General features: G+C 35.8%; 2 protein-coding genes and 1 pseudogene across 2 annotated transcripts; 2 read left to right on the top strand and 1 right to left on the bottom strand.

The window, feature by feature from the left end:
* Positions 1–187: 187 nt before the first annotated feature.
* Positions 188–5,250, top strand: LOC145629439 (mitochondrial import inner membrane translocase subunit TIM22-3-like). The gene is made up of 5 exons (XM_081682041.1): positions 188–452; positions 2,855–2,919; positions 3,239–3,311; positions 3,402–3,455; positions 4,764–5,250. The coding sequence occupies exons 1-5, from the start codon at positions 254–256 to the stop codon at positions 5,003–5,005; spliced, it is 633 nt and encodes a 210-aa protein (XP_081538167.1). The 5' UTR covers positions 188–253; the 3' UTR covers positions 5,006–5,250.
* A 1,666-nt stretch (positions 5,251–6,916) lies between these two features.
* Positions 6,917–8,000, top strand: LOC145628295 (serine/threonine/tyrosine-protein kinase HT1 pseudogene; annotated as a pseudogene).
* Positions 8,001–8,284: 284 nt separating this feature from the next.
* LOC145627441 (uncharacterized) lies at positions 8,285–12,654 on the bottom strand. The gene is made up of 4 exons (XM_081679825.1): positions 12,111–12,654; positions 9,597–9,725; positions 9,194–9,378; positions 8,285–8,814 (listed from the first exon to the last, which is right to left on the bottom strand). Exons 1-4 carry the CDS (start codon positions 12,339–12,341, stop codon positions 8,445–8,447), a joined length of 915 nt encoding a protein of 304 aa, XP_081535951.1. The 5' UTR covers positions 12,342–12,654; the 3' UTR covers positions 8,285–8,444.
* Positions 12,655–16,852: the final 4,198 nt, after the last annotated feature.

Below are 16,852 nucleotides of genomic sequence, written 5' to 3'. Positions count from 1 at the left end.
AATCAACCATCATTTGTAAGTTGTAAGCTTGTAACTTGTAACAATTTTTACATCAAAAGGGCAAAAACACACACAAAAGATGAAGAGTAATATGTAAAACGACATCGTTTTATAGGCTTATGCGATTAGAACAAAAATCAAAATTAAACCTAAAAGTTTTAATTTTCTTTACAGATATTCTGAGTAGATAGGTAGAAAAAGTAGAGAGAGAAAAAAAAAAAAACTGAAAAAAGAGGAGAGAGAAAATACGGCGATGGCGGAAGAAGCTCCAAATAATACTGACTTTAACAACACCGATTCTGAGTTTGACAACGATGAAAACCCTAACCCTAATTCTTCTCCTAATAATGCTTTATCTATCAATGGTATTCCTTCTTCTCCATTGATTTGCCTCGTCAAGTTCGCCGGTGATGCTGCTGGTGGTGCTGGAATGGGCGCTGTTTTTGGATATGGTAATCTTTCTCTCTCTTCTTATTTTGTTGATTTTTTTTTAATTTCAAGAAATTGTGACTAATTTTGAAGTATTATCAAGTAAATTTAGCTTTTTATGTGGAATTAAGAATGTTTCTCGTGAAATTGTGAATGGATATTTGTAATTGGATTTGATTTTTACTCTTTTTGATGAATTTTTTGTTTGTAATTGCGAATATTGCTTGGAGATTGCAGAGAATTTTTGTTATTTAGCTTTAGATAATGATGGAATAAATCAAATTGGGCTCATTGTAACCTATAAATTGAAGAATATAAAGAAAATAGACCTTTTTGGGATTGAGAACGAAATTTTGAACTTTCTTAGAGATTTTGAAATTACTTATTGTGATTGAAACAATAAATTGATGTTATTGTGGTTGCTGCTGAGGAAATTGGAGTTAATTTTGTGGTGTTATTAAGTATTACTCCCTTTGACTCTGAAAGTTTTTTCTAACGGTAATTGTCTCACGATAAAAGTTGAAATGACTATTTGAAGAGGTCAGGAGGGAGTAATTATATACTCTATGTATGTTATAGAATTGTCAATGGTTTGTCGTTCGAGAAGTTCTCCAAAGGCTGCTTTTTTTTTGGTTATTATGACTGTAGTTTTGACCTTATTTGAATCGTCAAAAGCTCTGAGAGTTGTCCAGTAATGCTAATATTTTTTGGACTTTTTCTTAGACGTGCAGTGATAGCATTATAGTAATTAGGTATGTATAAAATAGAGGGGAACCATTCTTTGACAGCATTTGAAATAAGGGATATTGTAGGATTAGCCGAGATTAAAAAAAATAAGCTTGGTTTTGTTCATGATTGAATCTAAAGGTGGCTATATTTTGGCTGTTATAAGTGCTTGGCAGGGGTATTATTCTAATGATATATCCTTAGGATACACACATACAAGTTATAGGTATTGTGGGCCTTTCTAATGGACCAGAAGTTCATAGAGTTAATGTTTACCCATGACCTTTCTTGATATGGTGAAAATTGCAAACTTTGAATAAGCAGCATCTTCTTTTTTGAGAGGTGGAGGATGTGGTGAGAGACTGCTGCAAAGACTGACACAACGGGGAAGTTCTCTTTTTTGCCTTAGTAATGAGTGTAAATAGGTACTAGGAAGCAGGAATGTCACATATGTGCTATTCCAGAATGTATTGGTGATCAAGTATAACTTGGCAATATAAGATGCAAGAATAGGAGCGGAGAGTCAGAGACTGCTTGTATACACAAAATAGATTTCACTTTTGGCTCAGATTGTCTCTTCATTTTATTTCGCTGCCTCTCACTCTCTAAATTTAGAGCAGTGGCTGTTTAATGTTGATAGTATGGAGACTAAAGCTGCTAAAAAGGAAGCTAGAAATTGGGAGGCTGAATTTCGTATCTTACTCCTCCTCTAGATCACTTTGATTATACTTCTCAATATTTACGTTACCTTGAAAATTAGTCATTTCAGAAAAGAATTTGACAGCCTGTGGAAGGCCATAGTTATTATTTGGAGCTGAACTATGTCCCCTGAATAATTGTGCATGACACAAGTTACTAGGTTTAGAGATGATAAAGTACTCAAATGTGGTAACTCCATACCATTTAGTGGTTGAAGAACCAGGGATGTAGTGTGGTCTTTTCTATAGTTTTCTCTTAAAGGTTGATGTGATCATTATTATGGAGATGTGAGATTCTGTGGGTGGAATTAGAGATTTTGCAGGACATAACTCTTATCACATTTAGACTTTTAGAGGGTGTTAAATTTTCATGGATCAGATTGAAAATAGTGTCAGGCTTAGAATGCTTTTTCAAAGAACCTTATTGTCTTTTGGGATATTAAGCACTTGGATATAATTTCCTTTTGCTTAACTATTGAAAAATGGAGATTTCCTTTTGCTGAACTATTGAAAAATGGAGATTTCCTTTTGCCGAATTATTGAAAAATGAAGATTTCCTTTTGCCGAACTATTGAAAAATGGAGATTTCCTTTTGCTGAACTATTGAAAAATGGAGTCTCTCTCTCTCTCTCTCTCTGCACATGTGGATTGTGGATTTGTAGGTATCCTTATGCACCCAACTCGTACTGGATAGACTCTCTCTCTCACTCTGCACATGTGGGTTGTAGATTTGTAGGTATCCTTATGCACCCAACTCCTACTGGATAGATTTTGAATTGTAATGGATTTTTTTATAATGATGTTTTAGCAATTAGATCTAACTGTGCCTTTTCTGCCTAGGGAGACTGCTATGTTCTTCCTCTTGTTAGAAACCATCTATCTTGATAGTATTTTATGAAGTGTACTTTCTTTTGCGTCTTTTCTCCATATATATTATTGTGTGGTCTTTTAGGATGATCTTTGTTCAATGTGAAAGTGGTTGCTACTGGTGTTTATTACAGGTGTTGGATTGTTCAAGAAGCAAGGCTTTAAGGGCTCTTTCGCAAATGCAGCTTCTAATGCCAAGGTCTGACTTTATTCCTGACATTGATTATTGATGCTCTGGTGCCTTCCTGTCCCAGATTTTTGTGTGTTCCATTGTTGTGCTCCTCTTTCTTTGAAAAAATAATTGTATCTTTTCCAATACTTTATATTCTAATACACACCTTTAAAATAATCCATTTTTTAATGCTCCTTAGTATTTTTGAAAAATGAACTAGGACCCTTTTTTTGGAACAGAGGGAGTAATACTTGTGAATTCATCCTTTTTCCGTACTTTTTAATACTTAAGAATTATTTTATAATGTCCTTATTGAGCAATTTGCCCCATATATTCTTTTCAAAAGACATTTGCAGTACTCTCTGGGATTCATAGTTTGGTGGTATGCATGTTAAGGAGGCTAAGAAAGAAGGATGATGGTACGGCATCTTGAATATTGTTATTCCTGATATTACCTGTGTTGTAGTAATGTTCCTAACATATTGATTTGTTTGCCTCTGTTTTAAAAGTCATTAATGCCGGAGTGGCTGGCTGCTGCACTGGTCTTGCTCTAACTTATCCAGGTTCGTAGTATGAATTACCCCTTGTTTTGAATGTGGAGTGATTTTGTATGCTTGTATTATAAGTGATTGTGTTTGGTTGGGTGTATATCCTGTGCTTCCAGATGAGTTGTCTGTTAATAGATTGCTCCATTAATGTACTAGTTGCTCTATGGAGGCTAGGTAGTTTTATACTTTCTTTTTTTTTGTTTTCTTCCGGCAGATGTTCTCTACTATCTCATGTTCAGTTATAAGGTATCATGATGTTTGTTAGCCACTAAGCCTGATATCTTTTATCACTTTCCTTTGTTAGATTGCCATATAAATGCTACTGTGTTTGTTAACAATATAAATGCTGTCTTCCGCTTATTTGATTTAGATAGTCATAGAATATTGTGGTGCCTAAATTATAGCATATCTCATCATGTTTACCTATAGGACAAATGGTATAGTAAATGAATCATGTTCCTGAAAGGGGTAGGGATGGCAATTTAATCCGAGTTCGATTCGAATCCGATCCGATCCGAAAGAAAAAAATCCGATTCGAATCCGTTTAAAATTAGTCCGAATCCAAATCCGATAAAATAGATCCGAATCCGAATAGGAGGTGGATCGGACTTGGACCCTACGCAAAGTCCGACGGAGTCCAATCCGAGTCCGAATCCGAGAGTGTAAGCATATGCTCTATAACTTGGGACAATTATTTGCTTGTTTTGTAGCAAAATTTTGTTATGTAACTTAGTTTATAATTTAAATATGTTATGTTTATACTTTAATTGGTATGACAATACAAGCAATTATAGATATATGACATTACAAAAAATAAAAATAAAAAAAAATATTCGGACCATTTCGGAGGTCCGAATAAACAGACCGGATTCGGATCCGAAAATTACGAGTCGGATCGGATTCGGACTCGGATTTTTCGGATTCGGACTCGGATTCGGATCCAAGTCCAGGGTCCGTTTACTAAACGGATCGGATTCGGATTTAGCCACATCCGACCCGAATCCGATCCGTTGCCATTCCTAGAAAGGGGCATTATGTTTGATATGGTTTATCTGAGTCATACTTCATTCCTCAATTAAGTTTATTTTACTTTTTTGTTGAAGGTTTAAGGAGAGTAGAGAGGATAAAGTGGGTGGGGGTTAAGCCTAGCTCGAGAGGAAAATTAGCAAGGAAAAGCTTACTAATTCTAAAACAAATGTTCATCTGTTGGACTGAATACTGATGTAGCGGCTCATAACTAGGATAAAGATCTGTGTGCAATATACTGCTTCGAATTAGACTTACAATCATTGATTTATTTCAATTTTGTATTCTGTGTGTCAGGCGCTCCTGGAGCTCTCTTGCAGAGCTGCGTTTATTTTGGTGGATTTGCCTTCGCCATGGAATTCTTAAACAAAAAGCAATCAGCTATGGCACAACCCTACAAATCCCAAGAAAACTATAGTTGCCCGACTGCAGTTCCTCCTTTGGCGTTTCCCCTGTCTGATGAACTAAAGGGTCCATTCTTGTCCTTCTGTCAATCACTCAGAAAATCAAAGAATCGCAACCACCCTTTTGCAGCATAATCGTCCGGAGATGCTTATGTTGCCTACGTCTTCCCTATGCTATTACAAAGCTCTTCTATATATGTATATTAGGATCATGTTTCGCAACCTCTTTTTCTTACCCATTGCTTTAGATGTAGTTAGCTTATTTCTTTACTCTTTTTGGCCCATGAGTTGCTTAGGGATTTCATTGTTTTTGTTACGAAGGATGTTAGCTAATCATTTTAATGAAGTTGCAAATGAGGAATGATTTTGTTTTGAGCTCAGATTAAGATCCTACCAATTTTTTAGTATTATCATCTATAACAAATTGATCTTGGTTATCTTTATGATCAATTAAGCATACAATTGCGATTTAAATTGGAATTAAATTGGTTTCTCAAAACAAAAAAAATATATATATTTTCCTATGATGATTGGGAGTTTGTGACCTTGAATTATTACTCCGTACTCTCAATTTCTTGTATGGAGTACTCCGTATATTATAAGCGCGTGTAGTAATGGTAATTCTCCATAATTTTTTGTGGGTGATAAGTTTCATAGAAAAAGAAAGGCAGGAATAAAATTTAAGAAAGATTGCACTTGTGAAAATGTTTTTAGGATGTGTTTAATCAATAATTAAGGCTTTGTTATTTACACTTGAAAATCATAAAAAGTTAAGAAATCATCAAAATATAAACATTAATAACACTGATTTACGCGTGTTTTGGTCATAAATTCCTAATTTATACAATTTCCAAGAGTATATTTAATGCTTATATATAGCCTTAAAGCTACATATAACATTACCCTTTAGTTATAAGTAACTTTGAGTTTTTTAAAGACATGATTTAATTCTACCTTCAACTCATCAGCTTTCTAAAGGTTTTTCATTGACTCATTCTCTACTAATAATGCTTGAATAATGGGTCATGCCAAAATTTATTTCAAGAACTTTCTCCTCTTTCTCTTCTAAATTTATTTCAAGAACTTTCTCCTCTTTCTCTTCTGTAAACAATTTACTCCCTTCGTTACATATTACTCGCAACAAAGGAATAATTTATGTCTCACAAATAATACCCCTTTGTTGCGAGTAATATGTAACGGAGGAAGTACCTATTATACTATTATGAATTTGTATTTTTTTTTATTTTATAAAAAAACAAGATATAGAGATGATTGCTATAATGATAGAAAATAATCTCTATAACTTAATGGTTTATCATAATACTGTCTATATGGATTATTTTTGATAAAAATTTCAGTTTGTTTAATTGTGAACGATCTTTTAAGGATAATGTTCATATATTAAAAAAGAGAAGATTAAAATTCAATTTGTTTCTATAACTTCATTTGTATATAGCTAATCCTATATATGAAACCACCCCTCCCTATTTTATTCAAAAAATAAAAGCTAATCCTATATTTAATTATCTGTTGCAATTTGCAATTAAAATATCCAAATGAACCCTTTCAAAAAATATATATACTAATAAATAAAAAAAATCCAATTGAAAAAAAAAATTGAAAAAAACACGGAGGAATTACTTGAAGTAAACGTATTAGATTGGCGGCATAAACTTCCCATAAATGAATATGTATATAACAAGTAAATTAAGGGCAAAATAAATAATCAATCTCCTAAAAAAAAAAATCATAATTTTCTCTCATCAAATTCTATTTTATTTTAAACTAAAAGTTGTTAAGAAAAAACTAATCAAATTCTCCTACATAACAACATAATTTGGATCCCTTTTTCATATTCTAAGAACCCTAATCTCTCAAGTATTTTTCATCCCACAAAATTTTTCATTGCTCCCCCTCTCTAAATCTTTCTTTTTTTTTTCGAAAAACATTTGTGTAAGACCGTCTTATAATTGGCTGTCGAAGGCCTAAGGCCGAGAACGGTGTTGGGTTGATCACAGATTTGGTTCATAAGATTATGGCGCCAACGTTATTGTATGATCCAAGCTTAAACAATGTGTTTTATCATGATCAATGCAATCAATGTTTTCCTTTGTAACGAGTTTATTTACGCGTGTCGTTTCGAGGATTCGATCTATATTAACGGAGTTAATGTTCGTTAGTCATGTTTCGGATCATGGAGGAAGAAGGAGATTTGGATTTCTCGCAGTTACAGTATGTTAAAAAACTGGCTCAAGGTGCAGAAAGCAGTATATATTACGGTATATACCGCGACAGAGATGTGGCTGTTAAAGTATTCAAGGAGATCGATGATGAACGAGAAGATCGTGAGTTACACGCAGATCGATTGAGGAAACAGTTTGATCAGGAGAGGAAGATACTGTCACGGCTTCGACACCCGAATGTGGTGGAAATTGTTGCAGCCTGCAGGCAGACATCAGTTTACTGTATTTTGACAGAGTTTATGTCAGAGGGTTCTCTGAGGGCGTACTTGAACAGGTTCGAAAGGAGTAAAATTCTGCTTCCTTTCGAGAAAGTTGTTGTGATTGCGTTAGAGATTGCTAGAGGGATGGAGTATGTGCACTCTCAAGGGATTATACATCGCGATATAAAGCCTGAGAACATCCTGATTGATCAGGGTTTTCGTCTGAAGATTGCAGATTTTGGTGTTTCCTGTGAGGCAAAAGGGTGTGATTACAAAGATGTAGGGACTTTTCGATGGATGGCACCGGAGATGATCACACGAAAAAAGTACTGCAGGAAGGTTGATGTGTATAGTTTCGGGTTGTTGTTGAATGAGATGGTTTCAGGGAGTACTCCTTTTGGTAGTTTGAGTCCGGTTCAAGTTGCTTATGGCGTTGCTAACAAGAACTTGAGGCCTGAGATTTCTAAGGACTGTCCTGAGTTTATGAGGCTGCTAATCGAACGGTGTTGGAGCAAGAATCCTAAGAAGAGGCCTGAGTTTTCGGAGATTGTGAATGTTTTGGAGAAGTTTGAAGGATTTCAGGATGATAATGAAGGGAATGTGAAGATGTTGCAGCAATGTGTAAAACAGGATCATCACAAGAAGGGGTTGTTCCACTTGATTCGAAAGCTTTGTATATTTCCATGACTTGGGGAAATTGGTTTTTGTTTTCCTTGAGTGATTCAATTGATTAGGTGTTTTGTTAGATTCTCTTAACATGTTAGTTTTTCTTGATTAGAAACTCAAAAAGTTGTAAATACAATCATCTCTTTAAGTTTTTCTATAAAGATTTTGGAATATTTTGATTCAAAGATGTATTGAATGAAGACCCCAATTAGTTTAATTTGTTCTTGATCTTGGTGTGGAATTGCTAGTTGCTTTGCTTGTAATGATTTAGAGTTTAGATCCCTGAAAGTTTTTCAAGAAAAATCGACAAAAAGGGAGTCACACCCTCACTAAAATTTAAGGTTGCGCAACATGACATGAACAAGATTAAATTCTTCCTGTTTTGGGTAAACATCACAAAATTTAAGCCATGCTACAAATTTATTTTGATCAAATAATCTTCAACAAGTTACATGTCTAAAGGAACTATTGTTTCGTGTTCTTTAACTCTTCATTGATGAGAGGAAGACTGTAGAATCTTGCTAAATAGGTTAGAGCTTCTTCATTGTTACTACACACTTTCCAAAGTGATTCAACCTCTCCCTTTGCGAGATTTCCCCAGTGTTCACAGTCATTGAAGAAATCCAGGAGCTTAGAATAGTATGAATCGTAATTCATGAGTAGGAATGGAACTGGAAGTTGAGATCCTATTCGCTGCAGCTGAATGAGCGCTAGGATCTCAAACATCTCATCAAGAGTTCCAATCCCACCAGGAAGAGCAATTACAGCTGTTCGGTCTTGGGGACTATTTCTTACTGCAGCATCCACAAAACCATGTTTCCTAGCTGAGAAAAACCTATACATATAATAAGATGGATGAGTGAGTGAGATTACCTTAAAGGCGTTATTAAAAAAAGATCACCTATGTTCCTCTGGATGTTAGTCCACATATATATGGGTTTTGATTTAAATATCCATACTGAAATGTAAATTAAATAAATAAACGCAGTTTTGATATGAAAACCATGATTATTGGCTATTACTCAAAAGAAGGAAAAGGAAAGGGAAGGGGGAAAAAAAAATTAAGCTATGACTCGGTATGAAGAAACAATAAGTCAACAAGTGAAGGGTAGTACGAAAAGTTTTGAAGTTTGCAATGCTAAGGAATTGAAAAAAAAATTTGAGTCATCATAAAGGCAGTAGAAGAGGAAGGGCAAAATAAACTATGGGGGTACCTGCAAGTAAGATATGTATCAGCAGGAAGGTAAGGATGAGAGCCTGTTGAAGACCATTGACCAGCTTCTTTCTCGATTTTAAATCCACCAACAGGCTTCCCAGCTTGCAGCGCACCTTCAATAGCTGCATCCATTAGTCCTGGACCAGCTCCTGTCCATGTAGTGCAATTCAATAGATTTGCAATCTGCAGGAGAAAAATGGTGAAGATGTACAAGAATTCTTAATTCTCTTATTAAAAAAAAATAATAAATAAAATTATAAAAAAAAAAAAAAAAAAACACCATTGATACAAGATGCACTACAGCATGTGCGCAATCAGGTTTTGAGCATAATGTGCACAATATCAGAAAAATGAATGACTTAGTTAAGAAGAGTAAAAGATATAATGTGGGAGTAACTTGCCTCTCTACTAAGCTCAAGTGATTGGCTATAATGTGGATGATTAGCTCCTGGTCTTGCAGAGCCAATATAGATAACTCCCCTCCCTAGCCTGTGAATTAGTTCGTAACACTGTATAATCTCCTTTTTGACCTTCACAGCAAAAAAAATTAAACATTGTATCAGTGAGCATAAACTGATGCTAGATGATTGTGATGCAGCAAGTCTCAGAGCAAGCAAACTGTAACAAATTTAAGCAGTTCTCTGTGATTTAAATGAACACATTAGCAATGTCAACATTCAGGTGCCCTTTCCTCCAACAAGTCCCTTCCCACTATCTTGTAGTGTCTTTTGGAGTCTTGCATGTATGTACTTGACACCACCAAGTCATTGCTACAAAAAACAACTGGACAGTAATGATATAATATAGGACCTCAAAGCAAAAAGAAACTAAAGCAACTTTTGAGGAAAAAAAAAACTTTGAGAATTCTAGTGCTAATGCCTTAAAATAATACAAATATATTTTAGGGAAAAGGCCCATGAGTTCACGACTCTTCTTACAGAGACGAGGGAAGGGAGATTATGAGGTATGACAGAGCAGAAAAAGTATTGTGAGAAGTTGGTTTATGAAAAAAAAAAATCAGCATGTCAGCTACTTCTGTGTCAGGTGGTGCTGTTTGTTAGCTTGGAAGGTAAGTGGAAGAATAAGAGATGTAACCTTAAAAACTAGGAGCTTTTAGCAAAAATCAGAGTAATTGTTCTTACTTCTCAATGCAGGTATGGAATTTATGTTGATTAGAGATCAATTTTAAAGTAGCCTAATTTTTACTCCACTTTAGAGCTAAACTTCTCCAAGTATATGAATGAGGAGACAATAGATATAGTCTTTAGAGCAACCAGCCTAATTTCCTGTTGTTGCATACAAGAAACAAGTTATATTATGTATACAGCAGCAGTAGCTAGAAGAATGTTTCTATCTGTAACAAAATTTTCCACACTTGCAGGTGAATCATTGATTAAGAGTGCTTAACACGTCATTCCAAAAATGGAATCTCCATGTTCTCAAGTTTCAACTATCTAAGTACCAAGCTCTGTCTCTGATATTCTTAAGGGCTCATATTTAACTTAAACAGCTCTGAGAATCATATAATCTTTTTAAGAAAAACATCCCAAGTTATATTATGCTGTTCCAAGACTCAAGGTTTTTAATACATTCTACCTATCTAGTTTGCTAATTTGGGTTAAAGATAGTTCTCTTTTTAATGCTGACAAGAGATGCACTCATGATATCCGTGTCTAATATGGATTATCAGCTACGTAAGACAACCCTTCTAAAGATTCAATTATAGCAAAAACTAGAGCTGATTATTTGCTTGGTTAGCTATCCTATCCTGTGCTCCAAACCTGAAGACTAATAGAAGGGAAGTGGATAAAATGAAGCCTTCATAAACTAGACATCATAGCCTAAATATAAAGGCATGCAGCAAAAGTTGGATAAGGAGTTTCACATTCACTGGGAATACAGAATCACCCTTGTTTACCGACTCATGGATAGTTTATTTTCAAGATAATCTAATTTCACTCCACCATAAATTTAAACCTCTGCAGATTTCATAAAGCATGGATTGAGAAAACATAAAAAAACCTTCATCTGAAACTAGATAATGCCAGTGCAACCAGTTGAATCTCCAGTTAATGATGTTAAGCAGTTGAGCTAGATTATGCTTCTATTTCTCAGCTTCTCAATTCTATTTGAATTGAGTTTCCGGGAAAAGATATAAAGGTATGCAATGTGATTTCTCTAACCAAGAAGAAAGTACACTTATGGTCTATGTTAAGCAGTCCTTAAGGTGCTACTACTCAACTTCTCAATGCTATATTTCCAAAGCGAGTTTCCGCGAAAAAGTATAGAGGTATGCAATGTAATTTCTCAAACCAAGAAGCAAGTGCACTGTGGTGTAGTTAACTCAAACTCGGTTTGCAATGTCGAACTTGATCACAGCTAAACCTAATTCAATAGCTACAAAGCGAATTCGGAAATGGAAAGGAGACTATCCCCATTGCAAAGAAAGAAGCTTCCATGTCATATGTAGATTTTCAGCTACATATAACACAATACTTCCTAGGAAGGAAGCCATGAAGGGGCTTAGATATAAGTTAATGAATTTATAATCCTGTAAGTGAATGATTGCAGATAATTTACAAATGTACTAATTATCCTGGTCATAATTTTGGCTCTAATAAAAAATAAAAATAAAAAAGAACATTTTCTTATTAAAGCTCAGCAGGAACAAAGTAAACCTGATTTTCTGAAATCCAGATGATTCAATACAGATTCATTCTCAAATTTAGACTCATAAATCAATTGAACTAAGAAATTAACAACATCAATCAAACCAATCAGTTATACTGAAGCAACAAATCCAGCAAAACCTTCAATTTTCCACAATTTACCCAATTAACAGGATTACATCCATATAATTTAGAACAAATCAAACAAATTGAGCTAAATTAAGTGAAATTTGGGCATCCCAATACCTCATTTGCGCTTGTTCTCTCTTCAAAATCAATCAATTCACTTCTTTTGCAGCAGCTGGGAATCCCAACTCCAATCTTCTGAAACTTCCTTGATCTTCTTTCTGAATTGAAATCAATTAAAAGGGTTTCTCTACTTTGTTTCAAAGATTGCAACTTTGGAATAAACTTGTCAGAATTTTGAGCAATTGAAACATGGGAACCCCATGAACTGATCATATTAACATGTCCCATTTTTTCAAGTAGATTCGACACGACACGCCACTCCGGCACTGCAGGGCGGGAAGGGAAACCCACAAAACTAGCCGTTAAAGGTGGCTTTCTATTGAATTTTCTTCTATTGTTTCTAGTTCAGCCCCACCTGACTTTAACAGTCCAATCCCTTATTTTAAGCACTTCAATTATATAATCAAAGCATATTATAAAAATATTCTCTTCATAAAATTAATAGTCAAACTCAAAGAGACCTGTTGTTTTAAACAGATCGTTTGGTAAAAATGAGTCTTGTTTTAGTATTTCATCTTGTACCTTAACAATATTCATGAAGCAAGAATCGTGTAGTTCAAAATTGTTTCTTGCGACTACTCTTTACTCTAACACTTTGTTTGGATAAGTAGAAATGGAAGGAAGAGAAGAGAAGAGAAATGAAGGAGGACAAAATCTCTTGTTTGGGTAAAAGATTGGGGGAAGGAAGGGGAAGGAGAGGGAGGGATCTATTTTCCCTCTCTCTTTAATAACCATAATCTCTCCAATTTGAAGGGAAAATGGAGCTCACCTCCCCCTCCCTTTCTTTTCCCTTCCCTTCCTCCATTTCCCCCCCCCCCCCTTCTTTTCCTTCCTTCTTTGCTATCCAAACAAAGCGTATGTGTTCAAGTTTCATCCGTGCCATCAACATGTGCATTTATGTTATGTTTGGATAAGAAATTAGAAGGGAAATGGAAGAGAGGGAAATAGGAGGAAGGGGAAGGAAGGGAAAGTGGAGGAAATGATGAGCTTCATTTTCCCTCCAAATCTCTCCAATTTAGAAGGGATGGTCTTTATTAAAAGAGGAGGGAAAATGGATCTCTCCCTCCTCCTCCTCCCCTTCCCTCCCCCAACATATTATCCAAACAAGGAACTTTGTCTCCCTCCCTTTCCATTCCCTTCCTTTCCTTCCATTTTTTGTTATCCAAACATAGCCTTAGTGTAAAAGGACGAGTTTTGGACACGGAGAAAACTAACATACTTGAAATGTGTATTTGATATAAGGATTTGTTGGGTTAATCTCCCCAAGTAGTATAAATAATTACGTAGTAAAAGAAAAGATATGTCACAAGTGGACTTGAAAATCCAAGTTAGTGAAATAATTGTGATGGTTGCCTTATGCCTAATCCACAGTCTACTTGTGCTAGTTTATAGGTATTGATTTTGGGGTAATAGGTGGCAATTTTTTTATTTTTTTTTATTTTTTTTTTTTTTTGAAGGGGGAGATTAAATTCATTAATAGTAAGCCATACGACACTTACATAAGAAATCGTAATCGAACAATACAAAGACAAAAGAACCAATTACAAATTCGACATAAATTAAACTACAATTGCACGCGCAAAATGACTTTCTAAAATACCCTTGGCTCATATAACGTTGTCCTATGCAGCCTCTTGCAAGGGGGTCTGACAATATGTTGTAGTTTTTGACGCGAACCTTCATTGGCTCAGAAACCCGTACTCCTCGACCTGAAATCAAAATTGGTGTCGTACACTTCACCACTGACAAGACAATCTCCGATTCCAGCACGGATATCGGCATGGAAGCATAACCCTTTAGTCCAAACCAACAAAAGATCAAACCAAAGCCCCATAGCCAAAAAACCCGGCTCAAATCCTACACCAGAAGATCGGCACACCGATCTGCACACCCCATAGCACACCAACACACCACAAAAAAAGAAAAAATAACAAACCCAAATAAACCACACACACAAAGACGGAAAAAAGAGACCCAAACACCACACACACCACTAAAAGAAAAAACAGAAGGAAAACTATAAACAAGAACTACGACTGTAACCCTAACAACCCACCCCGCAGCCAATCCGAACACCACCACCAAAACTCCGAGGTTCACCAACCCAACCCACATACCGCCGGACAGTAAAGCCCGAACCGCCGAGACCCGCCCGAGAAGCCCAAACCCCACACACCCCTGAACCGCGGCAACGACGACTGGAAACACCAGACTGAGAACGGCCCTATGCGAGGGACTCAAAGGAAGATAACTATCCCTCCCCATTCTCCTACAAAACGTCGCGACGACGGGCAAAGCGGTGGAGCAGAGGCACGGTGGGGAAGCGGAGAAGAAAAACGGCAGCAAGCCGACAGCAAGACCGGTGAGGAGAAAAGGCGGTCGAAAAGGGGGAGCGGCGCACGTTGTAAGGCCGACCAGACAAAAAACCAAAACGAGAAAGGACAAAAACAACCTAAGGAGATAGATCGGAGGCTCGCCGATGTTGTGGCATGGGCGGTAAGCCGTAAGCCCGCCGGTGAGCCTCATGGCCGGAGCAATTTGAGAAAAAACGGTAGGGTTAATGGGAGAGAGAGAGAGCGCTAGAGAGAGAAAGGGTTTACTCAGTATATTTTGTCTTAAGTTGGGTTACTTGTAGTTAGGTGGCAAGTTTGAAGAAGAAACTAGCTTTGTTTGTTAGCATATATATACACCGTGAGTTTATGCAAGAAGAGGAAAGAGAGAAATACTAGCGGAAGAAGTAGAGCAACAAGAATCTCAAAGAGTAGGAGATATAAAGTTGTAGTAGCGAGGGAGGAAGTGATCTAGAGGCAAACACAATATTAGTTTGAAGGTATTTTAGGATTAGTATAGCTACCAATGTTAAGGATATTTAGTGTAGACTATCCTAAAATTTATTTAATCTAATATTAATTGTAGTTGTAGTTAGGGTGTCTTTTCGGTTTTCGATTTGGATTTAGTCCAAATCCGATCCAATCTAAAATATAATTCGGTTTTCAATTTTCCAATCTGATCCGATCCGAATTTCTCTCCCAATCCAATCCAATCCTATTAAAAATGTTGATAATGTTAGTAATGATAAAGATTAACCCTTTCAAGAGATGAATTTTGGATGCTCATATTATATACATCATCGTTGTTTTTTCACTAGCTCATATGTAACATCGTATTTTTTTTTTTGTTGTTTATAATTTTAATTCAAAATATGAGTGTATAAGTTGGTTAATTTGGGGTTGAACTTAATAACCTACAACGTAAGTTTGAAATAAATTATTTGACCCGAACATTACATTTATTGCAAAAAATTAGGCAAATATATTGGACCCGGATCCGTTGGACCCGACGGATCCGGATCCGGGTCTTCATTTTCTAGACTCGACGGATCCGGGTCGGATCTGGATCCTATTTACAAAAACGGATCTGGATCCGGGTCCATCCGGATCCGGTCCAAATCTGACCCGTTGCCATCCCTAGTTGTGCCTTATCGTGCTTCTCCCAAATAAAGGCGGGTCAGGCTCGCCCAACACGCACAATATCGTGTCGTGTTATGTTTTTTTCGTGCTCGTCCTCGTGCCGTGTTAGGCTTCGGACTGACCCGGCCAGTGCCATCTTTATTTATATGTAACGAATTAAGAGTGTGTTTAGTAACTTGATATTAATGATTTAATTAACAAAACTAAGTGAAAGTGTAGATATGTATGAATTTCATAATCTTATAAATTTTGTTTAATGTGTGAGAAAACATTGAAACTTTAAAGATGTGCAATTCCTTATATTATAAACAATTATGTTTCAAAATTGCATCATATTTTACAAGACAACAGTACAACACCCTATATTAGGGTAACTTTAAACTAGATTTGGATGACTTTTAACCCGTTATGATTTTCATTACACACATACATTTGGAATTGAGTTTTAAGAGATAAAATATTTTAAGGGTAGTATTGTTACTTCTTTTTACACAATATGAGTGATTTTTAAGATTTCAAACATATGACTTTCATTTTATAGAAACCCTTACATCCGATTTGAGTAATATAATTAATGACTATTTCACCAAATGCCACTGAGTACTTTAAAAATTCACCAAATGCCATCGGACTTTTCAGAATTCACCAAATGCCACTGAGTTTTTAAAAAATTCACCGAATGCCATTAATGACTAACGGCAGTTAACTCCGTTAGTCATTAAGGCTAATTATGCCACGTGGTGTATTCTAATTGGTTCACTTTTCTACATTATAACCCTCTAACTTTCCGTTTTCTACGATGTGCCCCCTATTTTTGAGAAATCTACATTGTAATCTCAAAATACATTTAGCTTCTATACGGTAACCTTGCCGTTATATTGTCGTTAACAAATTCCGTTAGTGGGACCCACTCACCACTTAATAATATTTTTTTTATCGATTTGCGTGTTGAAAATGGTTCCGTTTAAGGTTTTGGGGGCTATTTTGGCCCTAAAGGGTCCATATTGAGCTCATATTTAGAAAAAAAAAATAACAAAAATGCCTCGTATTGCATATTAAGAAATGTCTCGAAATGCGTGTTTCTGTATTTAATACGCAAAACGAGACATTTGCGTCATTTTTTTGTCAAATCTGAGCTCAATTTGGTCTCTTAAGGACCAAAATAGCCCCCAAAATCTTAAAAGAAACCATTTCCAACACGCAAATCGATAAAAAATATTATAAAGTGATGAGTGGGCCCCACTAACGGAATTTGTTAACGGCAAGGTT

Source organism: Chenopodium album, chromosome 4 (genome assembly GCF_948465745.1).
Source record: "Chenopodium album chromosome 4, dcCheAlbu1.1, whole genome shotgun sequence".
Taxonomy (NCBI): Eukaryota; Viridiplantae; Streptophyta; class Magnoliopsida; order Caryophyllales; family Amaranthaceae; genus Chenopodium; species Chenopodium album.
The sequence above is the reverse complement of the archived record's forward strand: the minus strand, read 5'-3'. Positions and strand labels throughout refer to the sequence as shown.

What these genes read in the sequence shown, in the direction of transcription:
- LOC145627441 (XM_081679825.1), bottom strand. Translation starts at nt 12,341, where the DNA reads ATGGGACATGTTAATATGATCAGTTCATGGGGTTCCCATGTTTCAATT. An exon ending in AGAGAACAAGCGCAAATGAG is followed by an intron (nt 9,726 to 12,110) that starts GTATTGGGATGC and finishes TTTGCTGTGAAG; the next exon opens with GTCAAAAAGGAGATTATACA. An exon ending in CACTTGAGCTTAGTAGAGAG is followed by an intron (nt 9,379 to 9,596) that starts GCAAGTTACTCC and finishes TTTCTCCTGCAG; the next exon opens with ATTGCAAATCTATTGAATTG.
- LOC145629439 (XM_081682041.1), top strand. Translation starts at nt 254, where the DNA reads ATGGCGGAAGAAGCTCCAAATAATACTGACTTTAACAACACCGATTCT. An exon ending in GGGCGCTGTTTTTGGATATG is followed by an intron (nt 453 to 2,854) that starts GTAATCTTTCTC and finishes TGTTTATTACAG; the next exon opens with GTGTTGGATTGTTCAAGAAG. An exon ending in TCTTGCTCTAACTTATCCAG is followed by an intron (nt 3,456 to 4,763) that starts GTTCGTAGTATG and finishes TCTGTGTGTCAG; the next exon opens with GCGCTCCTGGAGCTCTCTTG.